Genomic DNA, 22,018 nt, shown 5'->3' with positions numbered 1-22,018 from the left:
GATAGGCTCTCGGAAGAATCCTTTGGAGAAATTTTGTATAATATCAATGACAGATTTTCCAACGGAATACCTAGAGAAATTTCTGAAAAAAAAATCCAAATTTATGGTTTCTGGAGGATTTTATGAGGAAAATCATGGAAGGATTTTCTAGGGGAATTCTAGCATAGATTTATGGAGCAATCTATAGTGAACATGGAACAATTTTGGAAGCAATTAATGGAACGTTTCCTAGCGATATTAGAGGTTTCTTTTTCTAAAGAAGTCTATACAAGCAAATATAATATATTAAGAATATGACCCACTCTAGCGCAGAACTGGCGAACGCATTTTACCGACAGCAGCGACACGGTTGACTCGCGGTCGAACTAATTTACTGCCGCAAAGCCGCAGGTGGCTTTGATTGAAAAAAAGATGATAAATAATGACAGTTTTAGATGAATTCCAGACGTCATTTCTCAGTGCTCCAAGGTTTCACGACTAAAGTTGTGGGATCTTGTAATGCAATTCAATATGGGAGTCAGAAACATGGTAGGTACAGCTACAATGTGCTTTTCAAGCTCGAGTATGATTCATGCGATTCATGCTATGGTGCGGTTTCGGTGTGGACACCATCTTAACAGCACAAGCATCTAAAACCTAACTTCATTTCCACCGAATCCTGTCGAAACTTCCTGAAGGGAATTTCTGGGGGTATAACTTCTTCAACAACAGCCATATTGCGTGGGACCCCGACCGCTTGATTCGCTAATTTGCTATTATGCAACCAAGATGCAGATTCGAGGGATGACTTAAAGAGAATCTCTTCATTACAACTCAAAAAGGGAAGCAATACAAAACACTTTTGGTTCAATGGCCAAATCTGTCCGGACTTCATGAGGGCATATGCAGGTGCATTGGCCGGTATGGAAAAAGAAAGATTACTTCCAAACACATCATGAGGTCCGACCAGCAACTAAATCAAATGACGTCTACGATGCAGCAAAACACAACAGCTGCTTTGATGATCTTTGTTATAATCGTTCGATTTTCCTGCGCAAGAAGGCGCTGTTGTCGAATAAATGTGTTCGCCGATGAACTGTATGGGAAAAGCAAAAGTGGGTTATCTTGTACTTAAAAATCTTTGATACAAGACTTTCTGAAGAAAACTTGGCCAAATTATAAAGAAATCTATGATTTTTTTTAATATCTGGAAGAATTCTTTAAGGGATTCTCAGAAGCGTTTCTGAAGGAATTTCTGGAGGAATTTCTGTAGGAATCCGTGGAGGAATTACTGAGGAAATCTATTGAAGGAATTAAAATATTATTATTTATTTCAGGGATCTGTATAAGAATATTTGAAGAAAACTCTCGAAAATTTATAAAGAAATTCATAAAAGATTTTCCAGAAGAAACGCAGGAAAAAACAGTGAAATACATGTATTGAGAAATATCAACATGAGTAACCTCAAGATATTCCCCATTGAGAATGTTATGGATATTTTTATCAGGAAACTTTTACTAGAATTATGAAAGCATTTTGTTTTGCTTTGCTATTTTAAAAATTAACAGCTTATCGCAGTTTTTTTACCCTTATTCGAAAGATTGTTGAATTTTCTATCAAATGTCATCTTTGAATCGATTGGTTTAGTTAAATAATTAAATTTTCTAGAGCAAAATAGCTTAAAAGTAGTGTGTTTTAATTGTTTTGGTCAATTATATTTGAAAAATGCGTAATAACTTAAAATTCTCTCTTAGGCAAAATTGTGGCCCCTGTTCCACTCTATAATGAGCCATTTTACGAAGTGACAACAATGTTGATGATGATATTGATTTTCACGGGTTATTGGACGCTACCTCCTGTCAAAATTCATTCATAAAATCGCCCCGTAAAATGGACTATTCGTTCTTTGACGCCAAACTTCTACCTCTTATGGGCGAACGGGACAGTCGGGGAGATAATTGCCATTGCTCTGTTGCTACTAAGATGGTAATCTCAGGTTCAACTTCATATTTTGCAACAAAAACCTATCATTGTGTATGCTCACTTGCAGTGCATATGCTGATTGTTTTTCAGCATCTTCAGTGCGATAGAACTCGAGATTACCATCTTCAAAATCGCGAGGGAAATTGTTAGAAAGAAAATCAAGATAGAAAAAATAACACAGCGTCTCGTTTCACCTTATCGTTTTCTTGCAATTTGCAAATTTATGATCTGAAATGCGATGTCTAAATCGAAATTGCAAGAAAAAGATGAGAGACATGAATTTGGTGTCAAAGAACGAATTGTAGAGTGGAACAGGAGCCACTTCTTTTCCAAAGAAAGAATTTTAATTTGTTACACGTTTTTCAAAGATAATTGACGATAGCAAATTAAAATACACTACTTTTGAGCTATTTTGCTCTAAAAACTTAGTTATTTAACTGAACCAATCGATTCAAAGATGTCATTTGATAGACAATTTAATAATCTTTCTAATAAGGGTTAAAAAAACTGCGATAAGTTTGACCATTTTCAAGTTATAGCCAGTTAAGGCAATAAGAGTACAAAACATGGAAAGTTCAATAACTACGTAAAGAGGTTGAGATTTGACCGTATGCGTAGAACAATTTTTTTTCACCATTCATGGTCCTCTAGCACCCCTTAAAAAGTTTGCACTCACGAACCTAACACCCGGTACAGTAGATAGTCTGTACTAATAGGGTACTGCAAGCACCTGATCTAACCTCACTTTGTATGACAGTTCAGCGAGCTTGTTTACAAGGTGTTAGAATTTATAACGAGCGGCGAAAATTAAATTTACGTTCTCCGTCCCGAAACCATTATGATACGGAAATACCGATTATATTCAACTCTTCTAGTACAAAACCAACCGTCTAATTACCGTTTTACTAAAATTGCATCGAAAAACAGTTTTGCCAGATCTCCGCCAGAGACTAAGTCCATGTAAACAAGCTCGCTGAACTGTCAGTGCACGGCATCGTGACGTCATCTTGCAGTATCCTATGCTCAAAATAAACTAGAGAAATCTAATTTTTGGAAAATACGGAAAACGTAAAAAAAAAACAACTGCTGAAAATAGTGAAAGAACATTCCAGAAAACATTAGCATCATCCTAGGCATCATCTTGTTTTTTTTTCTAGCCTTTGGCCTTTTCGGCGCCCCTCTGAAGCTGGCGCCCTTGGCGGGGGCCAACCTGGCCAACCGCACGCTACGGCTCTGGGCATAGTTCCTGTTTCACAGTCGTAGTATTTGGCTTAATTGGCGATTATATTGACACAATTCAGCCGGAAAGCTATTGGAAGCCCATTTTTGTATAAAAACCAAATATGGAAGCTCATTTTTGGGGCGTCCATTCATCGTACCTTCAGCAACCTGTCAGATATGTCTATCAACCCGCCGCTGGAATCAGCAAAATGTAGTGGTAATAATTATTTATTGAGGCTTCCTGTTTTGTCACCACTACTGACTGAATTGTGAGTTCCTTGTACTGCATATTGTCGTCGTATAGTGTTGTCGAATTTCTTGAACTGTTCGTGCCCTGAAGGTGGTGATTGTATAACAAACTGACGGAGCTGTAATTTCTCATCTAACATTCATTAGTAAAATATTGAAATTATTGAGTGATAAATCAATAATCATGCGCATCACTAAAATCTGGCACCTTTGACCTAAACTCGTGTAATCCGTTGACAAAAAGGTTATGAACCTTACCTTTTTTCCCTCTCTACCAAAGACAGGGGGTCTGCCGCTCACTGAATATGTTGATATAATGGAGATCCATTCATTAAAGCACGATCGAGGCAAAACAAAACAAAAAAATCATGAAATGACCAAAACCATCCACAATGCATATAGGTAGGGAATCGCGCTACTTGGGCGGTGGCTTCTATATTCGTCTGTTTTCCACTATAACTCAGTCAATCTTGAACCAATTGACACAATTCTTGGAATGCGGTGAGATAGGTATAGTATCTACCCGTGTACAAAATTTCAAGTCAATCGGTTCAAAATTGATCGAGTTGCAGTGGAAAACAGACGAAAATAACAGACGAAGAAAACCACCGCCCAAGTAGCGCGATACCCTAGGTAGGTACCAAGAGGGCGATAGCAGTCCATTGATGCTTGTGCCGCCGCACCCCTACAATGACGGTAGGGGCAGGTAAGGTACTTTTTTGATCAGGTGGTCTTGATAATGTGTAATCGAAAAGGACAAAAAAAAAAGAAGAAACACATTGTTCATTAAAAGCGTAAGCCCCTTTCTTGCGATGTGATAAATGGGAAAAATGTAAACATTGCATGGAGTTTTAGTTGAACTGTCACAATCATTATGGTAAAAATATTTAGCCTTCAGGAAAACTTGAGTTGCTGTAGATTCGAAAGATAATCAAAGTCCTCTGTTTCGCTCAGTTCCACTTATCCTTTACTACTTCGCGTTTTAGGTGGGTGTACAGCTCTGTCACCATTTGGAATATTCTTTCGATGATATCCATATACATTTACATCTTTTTGTTCAACATCACATTTAAGATAAGAAATTATCAACAATAGATCGCCACAATACTCGGTTCGTGGATGCCGCTTTCCATCCTCGATCACGCCCAATGCTCGCCAGGTCATGCTCCGCCTGGTCCGCTCATCGTGCTCTCTTCACTCCACGATTTCTGCCAGACACGCCAACTTGGTCAAATTTATGGCGGGTGGCGGGGAGGGGGGGGGGCGGTTGGGTAAACAATGCTTCACCCCAACACCCCCCCCCCCCCCCCCTTAGTTGGCGCCTATGCCTTCTGCCAATCGAATCGGTAGCAAACACCAACTTTGCAGAGATATTGTCCGGCATTCTTGCAACATGCCTTGCCCACCGTATCCTTCCGGCTTTGGCCACATTCTGGATACTGGGTTCGCCGCAGAGTGCTGCGGGCTCGTGGTTCATCCTTCGCCGCCACACACCGTTCTCCTGCACACCGCCGAAGATCGTCCTTTGCACGCGTCGCTCGAAAACTCCAAGTGCTGGCTGATCCTCCCCGAGCATCGTCCATGTCTTGTGTCCTTATAATCTATAGATAACCACCGGTTTTATACACGTTTGCACATGTGGTGCGGGGCCGAATCTTTTGAGACGGCAGCTTCTTCTGTAGACCGTAGTGGGCCCACTGATGATGCGTCTTTGAATTTCACGACTGACATTGTTGTCAACCGTTAGTAAGGATCCGAGGTAGACGAATTCCCCCACCACCGTGAAGGTATCCCCGACTATCGTATCATTACTACCTAGGATTAGCATAATGTTAAAATTTACGTTAGTAAAAAATAAAAATAAAAAAAATCACAGCTGTTGAGTCCGGCTCGTCATATTACACAGTCTGTCACCTTGTCCCAGTACTCGGCGAGATTCGAATCAGCTGAATAGTTTACCTGAAATCCTTACGAAATTTGGCACACCGTCCATCATTGCTTTGAGTACACTGAGGATACTGTTCGTATGTTTTTCATAGTTTACATTTTATGAATAAGTTACTTTTACTTTTTTTCGTTATTTCGTAGTTCTCGTATACTTTTCATACATTGAAAAGCGAAATCCATAAGACTTAACGTATGAAAAACCTCATAAGAAGCTTGAAACACCACTGCTAAAAAACAACAAAACCTTTTATTGGCTTCTAACCACTTCAACTTCCAAAGCGTCGATGGGCGAATGAGTAAAGCACGCATTCGCCAACCTTAACGTTCCTAGTTCGATTCCAAGTTGCGACTTTTTTTAATTTGTGCAAAATATTTCATAAAAAATGTATGATAATCATAAGACATAGTTTCAATTTTTATACGTTATCGGTATGATTTTTATACGTGAGTGTTATGAAATTTATACAGTAACAGTATGACAATAATAGTTGGCGCTTTGAATCCAAAACCACAGTTCGTAACTATAATTTTCGCAAGAAATTCTTGTGGCAAAAAATCATAGTTAATTCGTATGATTTTCGGAGTTGCAGTATCCTCAGTGTAGTCTAGCCAGCTTCCCAGAAAAGCCGTTTTCGTCCTTGATTTTCCATAGCTATGAGTGGTCGGTACTGTCGTATGACGCTTTAAAGTTGATGAATAGGTGATGCGTTGGGACCTGTTATTCACGGCATTTCTGGAGGATTTACCGTGCCCTGAAGATCTGGTCCGTTGTCGACCAGCCGTCGATGAAGCCGGTTTGATAAATTCTGACGAACTCATTGTTTTAGGTGACCGACTGGAAGATGATCTGGTATTGCATTTTGTAGGCAGCATTCAAAACGGTGAACGCTCGGAAGTTCTCACATTTCAAATGATCGCCTTTCGTGTGAATTGGGCAGATTACCCCTTCCTTCCACTCCTCCGGAAGCTGTTCAGTTTCCTGACTATCAACCAGTACAGACAGGTGACCAACTTTTCTGGGCCCATCTTCGTGAGTTCAGCTGCAATACCATCCTTACCTGCTGCTTGCTTTACTGGTTTTGAGCTGACGAGTGGCATTCACTCCATTCAGGTATCCGTCGAAGTGCTGCTTCCACCTTTCGATCACCTCCCATCCGTCCGTCAAGAGGTTCCCGTCCTTATCCCTGCATATTTCAGCTCGCAGCATAAAGCCGCAGCGGGATGCAATGAGCTTCTGGCAGAACTTCCGTGTTTCTTGGGAACGGCACAGCAGTTTCATTTCTTCACACTCCGCATCCGAAAAGAGGCGAGTCTGCTGTTTCCGCTTTTGTGGCGTGTAACGTTCTGCCGGGTTCCTTGCTGCAGCATTACCGCCCGCGCAGCATTTTTCTCCAAAATTGCTCTGCACTCCTCGTCGAACCATTCGTTCCATTGGCTTCTTTCCACGGACATGATGGTGCTCTCGACTGCGTCGTTGATGACTGCTTTAACTATAGTCCAGCAGTCTTCAAGAGGGGCCTTATGCAGCTTGCCCTCACCAGAAACGTACCGAGGCGGTCATCGGTATCGCATATTGTTGGTTAGAGAGAGCCATGGGCATAGTCAGAGGGGGCAAAGAGGGGGGGGGGCGGTTTCCCCCTCCTCTGGTTGCCTTATTTTTTTATTTTTTTAATTCAAGATTATCAATAATTCAGAATTCTAGAAAATTAGCTGTAAGCTAATAAACTAATGTAATTATTTAGAATTTTATCCATTATTATCAAACTGTTTCTTTTTTCTCGAACACCACAAGAAATTTCGTCAAGTATTTCTCTAAGAGCACCACTTTCTTGTCTTTTTCTTGTCTTCACAAAATAACAAGCTTGGTTGAATGGCTAAATTATGTGTAAAAGAATATAAAAATAACATGCCAAACTTTCCGGATACGCCGTATAATCTGTTCCGGAAAGAGAAGAACTTTCTAGAACCATATGCTGCTATAGAGTAAAATGGCACAAAATTTACGAATTTTCACCAGTACTTCATTCAAACAAACATCATACTAAGAGCAAAAACCTGAGATTTATTTATGAATTCTTCCAGGGACACCTTCAGAAATTCCTGATAGAATTTCTTCAAGAATTTCTCCATACCTTCAAGACTTCTCTAGAAATTTCTCCTTCGTGAATTGCTCCATGGCCGTCGTTCGGGGTTCAGAAAGTGATTGTTTCTGGGCTTGTTCCAAGAAATGCATCAGGAAATTCTCCTACGATTACTTCAGAAATGTATACAGATACGTCTACAAGGATGCATCGATGAATGGGACACGTTCGGTGAAGTACTAGATTTGTAGTAATGAGCTGAATTTTAGTATGGTGAGAAGGTCAATTCTTCGTTTCTGCAAAAAGCGTGGGTATTGTGATTCCTTGCCAAATTTGATGCTGTTTGAGCAAACTTCCTCAATTCTTTAGATAAACAGGATTTTTTCAGGAATTCTTCCTGGGATCCTCCTAGAAATTCCTTAGAGCTTCCTTCAGAATCTCCTCCAGGGGTTCTTCCCGGAAATCACTCTAAAAATTACTCCGGAAAATTCTGCAGTCCTCCAGGAATTCCTTTAGAAAGTTCTCCAGAGATTCTCCTAGAGAATCTTCCAGAAATTCTTCTAGAAATTCCTCAAGGAGTTCCTCTAGAGTTTCCGCCAAGAATTCTTCTAGAGATTCCTCCAGGAACTCCTCCAAGCATTCTTCCCAGCTTTCCTTAAGGCATTCCTCCAAGTATTCCTTCAGACATTCCTTCAGGAGTTGCTTCAGGAAATCCTCCAGAAGTTCATTCAAGAATTCTGCCAGTAATTATCCCTGAAATTCCTTCAGAAATTCCTCCCGAAATTGATCCAAGAATTCCTCCATGAATTATTCCAGAAATTTTCTCTAGTTATTCTTCAAGAATTTCTCCATAGTTTTCCTTCTGGAATTCTTACAGGGATACTTCGAAGATTTTCTCCAGTGATTGTTTCAAAGCTTTTACGAGAATACCTTAAAAATTCTTCCAAGGATTCTGCCGGGAATACGTCAATTGACATTCTTTAGGAAAATTTACGTGTTCCCGGATTCGATGAAAACATCTTTGCGGCGGCGCGGCATTTTCAAAAACATCTTTGGACATTTTCCCGTTTTATGTTCTACTGGAGAAAATGTTGAAGGAAGTTATGAAGAAAATTTTGGGTTTTTTTTGTTAGTCCAAAAAAGAGTTCGTAATTCCAAAAGAGTTCAGTTATGGGCACTTAGCAAAGTTTTGTAGATATTAACACAAAAATATTATGAACTCCTGAACAAATCATGCATCACGATGATTTGTGTAGAACAGGCGAGTTTTATCAACCCAATTGCACAACATACAGCAGCGTGACTGCTGAAGGTTTAAATATTTAGGTTTCATAATGTAATGTCAAAATATTCAATTTCATCGTGCTACGATTAGTTACAGAAGCTAGTAAGTATAAATTTGCTAAGGGTGCTCACCCCCGACCAAAAAGCTGGTTACGCCCTTGCAGAGAGCGCAGTTTGACCATCACCAGATACACTGAAATAAATTTTGTTGTAGTTCCTACCGAAACCATGGTAAAATTAAGAACTGCACCATCGATTTTCAACCGAATGCAAAATTCTGTTAATTATACTGAAACATTGTCAATATTGCCATGCGTGCGGTACCGTTGACTGAAAACATTATTGATGGTTCTATTTTGACGTTGTATTTTTGGTCATATTCATCCATGACGCACAACATTCAAGTCGACATGGTCGAAATTACAATGCCAAAATAGAGCATCAAGAATATTCTTTATTGCACCAACGAACCTAACCTCAAACTGACTGACAATTCACAGGTCATTTTGACAGATGCAACATGAGCATGAATAGGATGGCAATAAGATCGATAGCGTAGAATACATGATCCGTCTTTTTCGTGCATGTGTGTGGTCTGTCAAAATGACCGGAGAAATGTCAAACATTTTCATGGCTAGCTGCGTTGGTGTAATGAAGAATTGTCAGTCAATGGTACTGCACGCTTGGCAATATTGACAATGTTTCAGTACAATTAACAGAATTTTGCAATCGGTTTGAAATTGTTGGTGCAGTTCTTAATTTTACCATGGTTTCGGTAGAAACTACAACAAAATTTATTTCAGTGTAGTGTTCACAGTCGATGTTCGCTCCACGATGGGTCCTGACGTCGAAAATGTCGGATGCCTGCAATTGGGGACTACGAAGGTGATGATTTTGTTTGCGGTTTTCTGTGAGAAAGTGAAGGAGGGAAGATTTTTTGCTTTTTTTTCACTCATACTCCCATAAGAAACCCCGTAGGAAGAAAGAGTGTTTCCCGGCTCATCAACCTTCGTAGTCCCCAATGATAAACTCCAGATACATTTAAAAGAGGTTTGTTGGTAGAAGTGTAGAAAACAACAGTAGGTTTTTATTTTATTTTTGGCCAATCGCGAGTTTGGTCGTTGAGGTCTAGTTATTCTACAGAACTATGCGCTGCTGTACAATACATCTTTACGCAATAAATAGAACTCAATGATTGAGCTTAATCTTGACCAAAAATGGAATGAAAGCCGTGAAAAAAACGGCATGTTGCCTATTCAAAATTTAAACAGAATATAATTGGCAGATGATAACAAATCCATATTTTTTACGTAATATTCACCCAAGCGCCTCTCACCGAAAAATGGGCTTTTAATCGCCGACCTGGGTCGCAAATAAAACAAGACATACCCTGACTTTCACTGAAGATAATTGAAATTACCAAGGAGCGCGTTTGTATACACTGGCGTTGAAGAATGGAGGCCGCTCCCTCTGAAATGAGCCACAAAAATATATCGCCAATAACACCACCAAAAGTGGCGCAACTTGCAGCGGACGACAGGTGCAATTAATTTGCTGCACCTTCGGTGCTCAATGCCTTGGGACTGGACGACTGCGCACCCGGCTGCGAGAAAAAAAAAACAAGGTGTCCATTGAAGCGGAAGGAGAAAGTCGTGAAGTCAAATTGGCGAAACATGGGGATGGGTTTGGAACATACAATGTTGCCTCAATTTCGACTAATTTTAATGCATCGTTAATATGAACATAACCTTTCTACACCTTGTCCCGAAACAAGCATCGCCAACTGGAGCAGCAAAGTAGGCGAGGACTCGGTAGCCAAGTTCATGCAGCGGGCCTTGAACGAGTGGGCCAAGTACAGCAACTTGAAGTTTGTGCGTGTGTACGATCCCTCGGCGGACATCATAGTAGGCTTCGGCAGCGGTCACCACGGTGATAAGTACGAGTCCACTGGGAATTACCGATTCATGAGGATTCTGATGGCTTTCCACCTTACAGTTACCCCTTCGATGGTCCAGGTAACATCCTGGCCCATGCCTTCTACCCATATGAGATGCAATCCTACGGTGGTGACATCCACTTTGACGAGGACGAAAACTGGAAGGAGAATCCTACGCATCTCTCGGATGGCGTCGATTTCTACTCCGTTGCAATCCACGAACTGGGTCACTCTCTGGGTTTGGCACATTCTCCGGTCTACAGCTCACTCATGTTCCCATACTACAAGGGAATCACTCAAGGAACGCTAGACTATGACGACATCCTGGCTGTGTACAAGCTATACAGTGAGTTTATCAACCTTTTCTACAAGACTAGATTACTCTTCCCAATTTTACTCTACAGTTCAAAACCCTTACATCACCGACGAACCCTATGGCTACGCCACCGAAGAAACCATCGTCGAAGAAGAATACGACGAACCTACCACGCCAGCAGTGACTCCTGAGCCTATACCGCGACTTCCAGACTTTGTAACGGAGCCGCTAAACCCAACCGACCTCCCGACAACTGTCGTGCCTCCGTACGACATCCCCATAACCTACGTAGGGGACTACACCACCGTTGATGACCACCTGACTAGGCACCAGTACGAAGGAGTTACCCGACCCGACCTACCGGAGTTCACTCAAATGCCTAACGTTTGCTCCGGAGGATTCGACGCAGTCGGAGTACTTCGTGGAGAGGTGTTCATCTTCAAGGGGGCTTATCTGTGGCGATTGACGGAGAAGTACCGGATTCGTGAGGGCTACCCGGTACGGATCTGGCAGGTGTTTCGGGGGTTCCCAAGGGAGGTGCAGCGTATCGATGCCGTCTATGAGCGAGAGTTTGACAACGCCGTGGTGCTGTTTTCAGGTGAGTTTCTCAGGCAACGGGCAAATCTTCGTGGGTTTTTGAAGAGTTGTTTAGCAACAGTTAAGCAAAAGCTACGAAATTATGCTGGTCAGCACCATCCCAGATAGTTACGATCTTTGATAGTACAACCAGTGGCGTCATGGTCGCAATTTTTTCCGCAGTCAAGCTCGCAGATTGTGAACAATCCTCGGTACTCACTTTACGTAATTTATGTTTAGTCCCTTACTGTCAGAGCTGTCAGATCAGAGTAACACGCTAAATAAAATTTACACAAAAAGGCAATTTACACGATTAAAAAAATACACGATTATGAATATTTATTGGGTACCCGACTGGTCACCGAAAATTTGATCGTTTTCTTTGGTACATCGAGGTCTTGAAATTAGTCTATGGTACAACTAAGACAGTAGCATTGGTAAATAGAGGACTTTAAGCTTTTAGCTCTCCAGGTTTATAACCATTTTTCTAATGCAGGTAAACACTACTGGATTTTCGACGGACTCTACTTCCTGCATCCAGAGGCTCGGCCTATTACAGATTTCGGGTTACCTAACACCCTAGAGAAGATTGATGCAGCCATGGTTTGGTGTAAGCTTTTTTTAGTATCTCTAGTATCCTGATTAAAAGCTTGTATTTTCAACAATTTAGCGAAGAATCAAAAGACTTACCTTTTCGCCGGTGATCAATTCTGGCGGTTCAACGACACTACCGGAACGTTGGACGAAGATTATCCAATGTCTATGGATCGTTGGTACGGTATTCCAACCAATCTGGATGCAGCCACGTCCGTTTCCAGTGGTAAGTTCTTCACGAAAGCCAAGTCAGAACCATTGTAACTAAGAAATGATCATTAACTAGGAAAGACGTATTTCTTCAAGGGGAATTATTACTGGTTGTACAACAACGACCGGGTTCGTCCGGAACGAGGCTACCCACGGAAGGCAAGTAATGTATGGTTAGGATGTCGCGTTGCTTAGTTTGCCATTTTTGTCAATAAAATCATCCAAAATATCATCCAGCGAAAACCGCCAATTTGAAAGAACTTTTCCAATGAAACTTGCACTCAACTTGCATGAAATTACCCCCATCCATGTTCGCTTGGCAAAATCCCCAGTACGCCGATGCCCAACGCACCGCCAACTGCCAGCGGCTGTCACTTTGCGTCGAAAGTGTTGATGTAAACAAGTTTGTGTCGGCAGTTTGGTTGGTCGTCTCGAGCGAAAAAATCGATTTGCCGAAAACCATCGGACACGGACCAAAACCAAAATGTTTTGGCACATTTTCCTTCTCGCTTCGGCGATCAAAATGATGTTTATTCCCTCATAGTAAGTATTTCATTGATGAATTTTGCTAACACACAAGTGCTAACCGTTACTCTATGGAACTAACAAATGATGAATCGTCTCCAGCCGGTCCACTGACTTCGAGGTGCACCGAAATTGGCTGGCCATAACGCACAGTAGGCCGCTGTCCAAGTGGTACTACGAGGCAACGAGTGAGTGGACCCTGGATTATCCGCCGTTCTTCGCCTACTTTGAGTGGGCGCTGTCGCAGGTAGCGGCCTACTTCGATCCGGCTATGCTAATCGTCACGAATCTCAACTACTCGTCGATGAACACGGTCATGTTCCAGCGGTTCTCGGTGATAGTGACCGATGTGGTGTTTGCGTTTGGGGTGAAGCGGTGCATGACCAAGCTGGCAAAGACAAACAACCAATTTGCGATTGGATCGGGCCTACTACTGGCCAACATTGGGCTCATAATGGTGGATCACATTCACTTCCAGTACAATGGATTCCTTTTCGGAGTGCTGCTGCTGAGCATAAGCTACGTCCTGACCGGAAACTATCTCACCTCGGCGCTGTTTTTCACCATCCTACTGAATCTCAAACATATCTTCATTTATGTTGCTCCGGTTTACGTCGTATTTTTGCTGCGCTTTTATTGCTTCCGTAATGGGGGTGCTTTAATTAAACTAATCAAGCTGGGTTCAATCGTCGGAGCGGTTTGTTTGCTCTCGTTTGGCCCCTTCTACGAACATATTCCGCAGGTAGGTGAACGTTGTACTGACTTTGATGGATTGTGATTAATGCTAAATTTGTTTGCAGGTGCTTTCCCGGCTATTCCCGTTCAAACGAGGACTAACTCACGCCTATTGGGCGCCAAATTTCTGGGCACTGTACAATTTTGCCGATAAGATTCTTTCCTTTGCGTTGGGAAGAAAAGCAGCTACGGCCTCTTCTACGGGAGGTCTTGTCCAGACTTTTAACCATGAAGTACTTCCATCGATTGCTCCATCTGTAACGTTTGTATTGAGTGGCGTTGCCATGCTGCCCACCCTAGTCAAGCTCTGGTCACTTCGAAACGAGGCAAACCTGGGCCAGAACTTCATACGTGCCATAACGCTGTGCGCCTGTTCTTCCTTCATGTTCGGTTGGCATGTCCACGAAAAAGCCATCCTCATGGTCCTTATCCCCCTTACTATACTTTCCATCACCAATCGCACTGACGCCCGTTGGACTATATTCCTCGGAATTGTCGGCCATTACTCTCTATTTCCTCTATTGTTCAAGTCAGATCTCCTTCTAATCAAGCACTCCCTCCATCTAGTCTACACAGGACTAAGCATCCTTCTACTCCGTAACATTCACGGTGGTCGCTTCCTCACCATTCCGGAGCGCCTCTACCTCTATGGATTCGTATTTCTATCTTTATTCGAGAACATCATCCACCCGGGGCTGAACCTGGACCGTACTCTCCCCTTCATCCCACTGATGGCAACCAGTGTCTACTGTGCACTTGGTGTTACTTACTTCTGGCTCACCTACCAGAAGCATTTCATTTCACAAACCCCCTTTCTACATCCTCAACCATCACAACAACCCGCGAAGCAGGGACTTTCGAAGCCGAAAAAGTCTTAAATCCGCCGTTTTGACATTCCCAAAGTGTAGTAGTAAGTTAATAAATATATTTATAATCTGCGCAACACACCTTCAATGACGCTATCCGAAACCCGTATCCTTCTCATCCCTTATGCTATCAACTATGCATGAAGTGCGAGGCCCCCAGTCCGCTTACTTCCTCATCTGCTTACGCTCCAACCAACATATCGCGTCTACTTCCGATAGCGGTTGATCCGCTTGTTCGACGGGCAGTACTCGGCGTACTCTTCCCACGTGCAGCCAACGCGCGTGCAGCACTCGGCCGTTATCGAACCACCCGAACGGCGCTTCCCGGTGCGACGAGTGCGCAGAAAGCTCTGCGCCTGCTCCTTACTTATAGTCCACCGCGCCAGAAAGGGTAGTGCTGAAAATAGACCAAACAAAAACAGACTTAATACTTTCACTTTCATCCCCGTCACGACGCGGCGGTTGAAATCGCGTGCGCGCTCGAGCTCGCGCTTCTCAATGAACGAGCGAAATGCAAAATGCGCGCCGTAGTCTAGCGGCAGGCGCAAACGTCACAGTCGACGTCGACATCTGCTCGCTGGTGGCAAGATGACGCATCGCTTGCATCAAAGAAGGCCTTCGAGTTGCTCGTTGGCAACACGGTTCCATGGTGTAATGGTTAGCACTCAGGACTTTGAATCCTGCGATCCGAGTTCAAATCTCGGTGGAACCTCGAGGAAATTTTTTACTGAGGGCGATTGGAGATTATGATCGGTAATTGGATTCTCTATGATTTAATCATCAAGTAAATATCGAAACATACTCAACAAATAGGATTTAATCGACATCGGAAGGATCAAAAAGTGGGTTCAGCCAGGTTCCACCGAGATTTGAACTCGGATCGCAGGATTCAGAGTCCTGAGTGCTAACCGTTACACCATGGAACCGATGAAACGCAGTATCACTATGAACAGTAAACAAAACAAGCCCTAATAAATTGGTGAGTGCATTCAAGTTGGAGTAAATAAATTAACGTAATAAAATAACCAATCATCATCGCATAGAAAAAGAAAATAAGGGTTTCTCAGTTTATTATTCACAGTGTTGACTGAAATAATAGTAATTCCTACAGTTTCTAATTGCCAGCATCAAGGTAAAATTGAATATTAGTTAACATTATACATGTTTATCACATTTTATATTTTGCTGCTATTAGGTATGCACAAAAAATAATGAAAAATTTGCAACGAAAAATCAAAAATTAGCGAATAAATCGATAATGACCATCCTTTCCGATTATGTGTTGTGGTGGTGGGTGTTGTTGCAGTCCTCGCGTCTCTTAATAAAGCTATCCGTTGTTTTTGTATTGATTTTGAAAGCGTCATAGTGTTCTGCTGATGTAAATCCTAAAATTTTTATTTCTCGCAGGTTCCACCGAGATTTGAACTCGGATCGCAGGATTCAGAGTCCTGAGTGCTAACCGTTACACCATGGAACCACTGAAAAACAGTGTCAATATTATACAAGCACTAAACTAAAATAGTCCAAATACATATAATTCATCGCTTAGTACACGCGATGATAAAACACATGATAAAACAACCAATGATAAAACAACCAAATATCTTATAGAAAAAGGAAGGTAAGGTACTCTCAGCTTTATCATGCATAGTACTGCCTGATATATGTAACAGCGCTTCTTACAGCATTCCATTCCTGGTTGCTAGTCATAATTTGCGTTGCAAATTTCTTACAGTTTATATTTTGCATATAAAATTAACGGCAAATTCATAACCAATTATTCAAAATTAACAATTATAATTGGTCGGCGTTCAGTCAGAGTGGACTACGCGATTTTTCGGGCAGGTAACGATAGGCTGAGGAATTCGTTAAACCTGAACTTTTCGAAGTTGTTTTGATGCAGATGTGTCATTACATAAAATAATAATAGTATTTCTAAAAATAATGCCAGAGATTTGAAATTTCAAGTGCTTGCAGGACATTTTCTCGAAATCATTGAAAAACAGATGGTCCGGTCTGACTTAATACCGACCAATTGATAATAAATAAATAATAAATAATTCATCATAAACATCCTTTCTACTGTGTTTATTAGCGTGGTTCATAATTTATTTATTTGCGGTCAATGCCGTAACCCTCTAAATAGACCTTACAATGCCGAAAAACTTTGCCGAAGACTGGAAAATATTCGGAGATGTCTAAAGTTTGGTTTATGAACGTACCCTAGGACCTTTAACAAGAAAAATGCAAAACAAAATTGTTTCCCCATATTAAGGTGTCATAATGCATCACGAAGCTTTCAAACGAATTATTGACTTTTTGCTTTTCAATGATTGTTTGCCTCGCGTTTTTGAAGTGATAAAAAACTGTCAATTCTGCAGCAACAAAGCAGAAAAAGTATCATCGTAATCATTGCGTGTGAGCTAATAGAGTGATACATTTTCATACAAATATTCGCTTTGGTTTCAGAGAATCATCACTTTGAAATTTCGAGCCGCATATCCAACATGGCTACCGATGCTGATGATGCCGTAAGAAGCCTTAACACTCCCAAACAAATTTCGTGGCGAATTAAATGAGAGATGGCCTTTTCTATTCTCTTTAACAGTTTTTTGTTGACTCGTGTTTTTTCCATACCAGCTTGAGCTACCCTAAAGTATACATTCGTGTCTCGCACTTTTCGCGAAGCTGTCTCTATCTGATTGCCTGTTGTTGTCGCATTGATTTCAAAGTTGTCATAGGCTGCAGCGATTTCAAAAATATTTTCTTCTCGCAGGTTCCACCGAGATTTGAACTCGGATCGCAGGATTCAGAGTCCTGAGTGCTAACCGTTATACCATGGAACCGGTGAAAACAATAGCGCCATAGATCAGATGCATTTTTACGCAAAACTATTGTTCTTTACCAAAAAATCCTGCTACGAATTACTAGAGAAATTTCTAAAGCAATAAATCCCAAAATAAAAATAACGTAGGTTTCATCAACATGTGTGTTTCATCACACTCAAAACAGATTTGCGTGCTCAGCAAAAATACGCAGACGTTTCCTCAGTAAAATCTTTAACTCGTATTTTAGCAAAAAGTGACGTTTGTTAGCTGAATCTCAGCAACACGAATATCAGAACAGTAAAAATTTGTAAAATCTCGACGATATGGTTGTTTGCTTCCGGCTGTACGGATTTCTGCGAAAGTTTAAAAATGTGCTGATATCCCAGGCAATCTAAATTATATGTGTGGAAAGAATCTCTGAAGAAATTCCGGATGGAATCCAATGTGGAACCCCTGAACGAGTGCTGAGAGCGCTCGAGATAATATTCTGGAGAAATAAAGGTGATCGATGGGAAACAGCCGGAGTGTGACATCTGTTTCTCTGTGGCCTTACAATGGAGGAAATTCGGAAGAGTTCTGAAAACAATCCGTGTTGAATTTCCGGAAAGAATTTTAAATAAAAATCTCAAGATATCCTGAATAGTATCCAAGATGAAACACCGACAGGACTATCTAAGGATTTTTCTGAACGAATCTCTGGAAAAATCCTGGGATGACCGTAGAGGAATTTCAGAGGAGATCCGCGTGGGAATCCACGATGAATTCTCATTTGAAATATATTAAAAAATGTTTGAATAAATCCGATAAAGCCCGAGGAGTTAATCAAGAAAGAAATCTTATAGGAATTTAGGGAACATGAGAAAATCGCGTGTTTAGGTTCACTGAAATAAAACCTTGGTGAAATCTCAGAGAGAAATTGAATGAGTTCAAAAAAAAATTCCAAGTCATCAAAATGCTGTTCTTGTTGGTATGTGGGAGGAATCCTAGGAGAAATTACCGAAAGGAAACCCTGATAAATTCCCGGTAAGAATCGCTAGAGAAGAATCTCGAAAGTCATTGGGTTCTAACATTTTGAAAATAATATTAATTTTAAGATTTTGTATGAAAGTGGTGATTCAACAAATCACTCCCATACAAACTGCAAATTGATTTTTAAACTGGTTCCCGGTCACTAAAATTCATGAAAAATTGGATTTTCGTTCAGTTTTTCGTACAGATTCTAAATACGGAATTGTCCCAACAGCGTTAAAGAAGCCGAGATATGGATAGAATACCGGTGAGAATCCACTTGAAGTACTGAAATGAAATAGATTTCAGGATTTCAGAAAGAACCTAGAGAGAAATCCTTGGAAAAGCCTTTCAAAAAATTCAGAGAGAAATCCCTGAAAAAAAAACCCACGCATCTGGAAAAAGGCCAGATATTGCTGAAACGGTACTCACGGAGAAAAATATAAAGCCATGTCAATCATATTTCGTTCTAAACAAATATATCTGTGCATTGACTTTTATATAATCCTATTTTGAGATTATATCACGCATAATGCCATAGGTCGAACAATAATGGAAGCTTGAATGAACCAGAATTGATGGATTGATGAGGAAATATTGTTCATTCAACCATATTATGCTTACATTTTGGTTGATGGTTTGACAGCTCAATTATTCTCATGGTGGATTCAAGCATGTTTATGTTTGAACTGACCCTCAATTTGAGGGTTGAACCACAGACGAACAGACGTAACACTCTAATAATTTCCATCGTACACTGATTTTACAGATTATTTAAAAATTTGATAGTTTGCCAACTGTCCATACGTGGCGCTCGCATAGTTTTTGTTCGATTTTGGCGTTTGCTCACTCCCGCCACCTAGTTCATGGTCGGCCAATTTCAGTCATTTTAGTATTGGGCGAATATGTTTCCGTGACTATGATTGGAATCCAAAAATGTTCGAAGTGTTACGTCTGTCTGTCTATGGTTGAACTAACTATATCGGATGGTTGGTTTAAGCATACACTGAGCCTCGTTCAAATTATGTTTTTTAGTTTTATGCATACCCACAGATGTCGAAAGAATTCGATACAATTCAAGTCGTCTCTTAGAAGTGCAGCCGCCGTGATGAACAAATTTATCAACTTCTTTGTGACTGAGTAGACAGCAGCCGAGATTGTTCAACTAATGACATATATTCTTGGTTTGAGCATTTGATGGTTGATCTTCAGAAAGGTTGATTCAAACTAGGCGCTGTCCATTAACTACGTAGACTCAATTTTGGCAATTTCAGACCCCCCCTCCCCCCTCGTAGACTTTCGTCCATACCAAATTTTCGAAAATTGTAAGGACCGTAGACTTTGGCCAGACCGCCCCCCCTCTCAGAGTCTACGTAGTTTATGGACAGGCCCCTAAATATATGCGAAGGAGACACCGAAAACATTGCGAAGGAGAGACCGAGAAAAAAACCCACTGCTGGGTAAAAATGTCAAGCGGTTTACTTATTCTTGCGTTTGTATTTTGGGTAATCGTTTTTTTTTTCGTGTGGGCTTTCGAGCCTGGATATAAGGGTCAAATTCCTATGCCCCATCCCAGGAAAAAGAACATCAACGGAGTGACGTTATCTTTCTTAGTGCAGTCACTCCCAACGTATTTACTTCACATTCCTACTGCATTCTTTATTACACCAACGAATCTAACCTAGAACCTAACCTAAAATGACTAACAACTCTCAGGTCATTTTGACAGATGTAATATGAGCATGAAAAGGACGGCATCAAGATCGATGAAGTAGATTGTATGATCCGTCTTTTTCGTGCATGTGTGTAGTCTGTCAAAATGACCTGAGAAGTGTCAAACATTTTCATGGCTAGCTTTGTTGGTGTAATGAAGAATACTATGCTGAACGGCTGATACGAGATGTCCCCGTTCTATAGCTTTATTGTGAAATCAATATCAATCACAAGACGCTGCACAGTAGGACTGGCCGCTTCTATGGTCCACTGCACGAACTTTCGCTGGCCTGCTTACTCTCACAGAACGTTTGACGTTTGAAAGGTGCCGACACCGCTCAGACGTCAAATTCCATGTGACAGTAAGCAGGCCAGAATAAATTCGTGCAGTGGACCATTGTTGTATTGCGCTGTCGTCGTAATTACTCCTGTTTAACGTTTGCTCACTTCCGCCACGTAGGGATGGCTCGGCCAAACACAGAATGATTAGCATTGGTCGGTTTAGCTTTTGTGACGAAGTTTTTTTTTATGTAAATACTTCTATGTGTGACGTCAATTTCTCTGTAGTATCAATATATAAATTTTTCATTGCATCAATAAAACTAACCTCAAAATGTTTGGCAATTCTCAGAGAATTTTTATAGAATTAATGAGCAAGAAACGGTCTACAGCAAGTTCGGCAAAGCATAAAATATTGTCGGTGCGGAAGAACGCTAAAAAATAGTTTTCACCGAATATGCATTTTCCTCCAAATCTGCGAGACTGGAATGGACTGGAATGGAATGCATCACTTCCGAAGTTAGGTATCTCGCTTAGATTTTGAGAAAAAAAAACACTTTAGGTGAGGTGCATTTTCTAACTTTCTATCGCTCCGACAATTCTTTATTCTTAATTACATCAACAAAGCTAGCCATCAAAATGTTTGACAATTCACAGGTCATTTTGACAGACCACACACATGCACGAAAAAGACGGATCACAATTCTACTTTATCGATCTTGTTGCCGTCCTTTTCATGCTCATGTTACATCTGTCAAAATGACCTGAGATTTGTCAGTCGTTTTGAGGCTAGGTTCACTGGTGTAATAAAGAATTACATCACAAAACCTAACCTCCAAAATGTTTGACAGTTGTCAGGTCAGTTGATGTAACAAGGGATGAAACAAGAGCAAAAAGCAAACGTCAACAATGTCGATAAAGTAGGAGATATTTTTTGTCTTTATCTTGCTTGTGTGTGAAACTTTTTATTAACAACGTAGCGATGATAAATTAAAGGTAGGTAAGTGGAATTATTTGATCAAGTTTTGTGAAACGAGCCTAACCTCGAATGACTGACAATTCTCATGTCATTTTGACAGTTGTAACATGAGCATGAAAAGAACGGCAACAAGATCGATAAAGTAGAATATATGATCCGTCTTTTTCGTGCATGTGCGTGGTCTGTCAAAATGACCTGAGAAGTGTCAAACAGTTTCATGGCTAGCTTTGTTGGTGTAAGGAAGAATGCCCTTAAGGACAAAAGGTTAGGGTTTCGTGGTGTCCGTTATGAAAAAACGCGGAATCATCAAATCAAATTTATTCATTTCAAAAATATTTTCTTGCTGTCAGGTTCCACCGAGATTTGAACTCGGATCGCAGGATTCAGGGTCCTGAGTGCTAACCGTTACACCATGGAACCACTGTAGACACCAATTGTGTAGATCACACATTAATCGAAGAAAAAAAATGCTTAACCCTAGTAGGATGTTGGGGTCAATATGACCTAAACATGCACGCTGAACGTGCACTAAACCGTCGGTGTGCGAAAAACCTAACATCTTTGGAGGGTTAGAATATATGGCATAGCTTTATCCGAAAAAAGAAATCTCATTATGCATTGGATCTTCGAATATTGCAAAAAGAACGAAATATAGAGTGACATTGGGTACTATCGGTAGGTTTTTTTTTCTCTTCGTCATGGGAGGTT

The 22,018-nt window shown here is 41.0% G+C and overlaps 3 protein-coding genes and 5 non-coding genes across 8 annotated transcripts in view; 3 read left to right on the top strand and 5 right to left on the bottom strand.

The window, feature by feature from the left end:
• The window catches only part of LOC109425300 (matrix metalloproteinase-2), a 28,162-nt gene extending 15,538 nt beyond the window's left edge, over positions 1 to 12,624 (top strand). Inside the window, exons 4-9 of the mRNA XM_062846430.1 lie at positions 10,520 to 10,681; positions 10,741 to 11,027; positions 11,086 to 11,595; positions 12,070 to 12,183; positions 12,244 to 12,393; positions 12,454 to 12,624. Coding sequence (XP_062702414.1) covers positions 10,520 to 10,681; positions 10,741 to 11,027; positions 11,086 to 11,595; positions 12,070 to 12,183; positions 12,244 to 12,393; positions 12,454 to 12,572 — 1,342 coding nt within the window. The 3' untranslated portion in view covers positions 12,573 to 12,624. The remainder of the gene's footprint in view (positions 1 to 10,519; positions 10,682 to 10,740; positions 11,028 to 11,085; positions 11,596 to 12,069; positions 12,184 to 12,243; positions 12,394 to 12,453) is intronic.
• A 135-nt stretch (positions 12,625 to 12,759) lies between these two features.
• Positions 12,760 to 14,580, top strand: LOC109399851 (probable dolichyl pyrophosphate Glc1Man9GlcNAc2 alpha-1,3-glucosyltransferase). The gene is made up of 3 exons (XM_029873889.2): positions 12,760 to 12,920; positions 13,005 to 13,644; positions 13,703 to 14,580. The coding sequence occupies exons 1-3, from the start codon at positions 12,862 to 12,864 to the stop codon at positions 14,513 to 14,515; spliced, it is 1,512 nt and encodes a 503-aa protein (XP_029729749.2). The 5' UTR covers positions 12,760 to 12,861; the 3' UTR covers positions 14,516 to 14,580.
• LOC109399852 (probable insulin-like peptide 7) overlaps positions 14,575 to 22,018 on the bottom strand; it is a 17,252-nt gene continuing 9,808 nt past the window's right edge. The window contains exon 2 of the mRNA XM_019672341.3: positions 14,575 to 14,900. Coding sequence (XP_019527886.3) covers positions 14,710 to 14,900 — 191 coding nt within the window. The 3' untranslated portion in view covers positions 14,575 to 14,709. The remainder of the gene's footprint in view (positions 14,901 to 22,018) is intronic.
• Positions 15,144 to 15,215, top strand: Trnaq-uug (transfer RNA glutamine (anticodon UUG)). Its single transcript has one exon. It is a non-coding gene; the product is annotated as a tRNA-Gln (tRNA).
• On the bottom strand, positions 15,358 to 15,429 carry Trnaq-cug (transfer RNA glutamine (anticodon CUG)). Its single transcript has one exon. It is a non-coding gene; the product is annotated as a tRNA-Gln (tRNA).
• Positions 15,909 to 15,980, bottom strand: Trnaq-cug (transfer RNA glutamine (anticodon CUG)). Its single transcript has one exon. It is a non-coding gene; the product is annotated as a tRNA-Gln (tRNA).
• On the bottom strand, positions 17,278 to 17,349 carry Trnaq-cug (transfer RNA glutamine (anticodon CUG)). The gene has a single exon. It is a non-coding gene; the product is annotated as a tRNA-Gln (tRNA).
• Trnaq-cug (transfer RNA glutamine (anticodon CUG)) lies at positions 21,659 to 21,730 on the bottom strand. The gene has a single exon. It is a non-coding gene; the product is annotated as a tRNA-Gln (tRNA).

Source organism: Aedes albopictus, chromosome 1 (genome assembly GCF_035046485.1).
Source record: "Aedes albopictus strain Foshan chromosome 1, AalbF5, whole genome shotgun sequence".
NCBI classification, from domain to species: domain Eukaryota; kingdom Metazoa; phylum Arthropoda; class Insecta; order Diptera; family Culicidae; genus Aedes; species Aedes albopictus.
The sequence above is the reverse complement of the archived record's forward strand: the minus strand, read 5'-3'. Positions and strand labels throughout refer to the sequence as shown.

Excerpts from the sequence above, each read along its gene's own strand:
- LOC109399851 (XM_029873889.2), top strand. The coding sequence starts at position 12,862 with ATGTTTTGGCACATTTTCCTTCTCGCTTCGGCGATCAAAATGATGTTT. Across the intron at positions 12,921-13,004 it reads ATGATGTTTATTCCCTCATA|CCGGTCCACTGACTTCGAGG; the intron begins GTAAGTATTTCA and ends AATCGTCTCCAG. Across the intron at positions 13,645-13,702 it reads TCTACGAACATATTCCGCAG|GTGCTTTCCCGGCTATTCCC; the intron begins GTAGGTGAACGT and ends ATTTGTTTGCAG.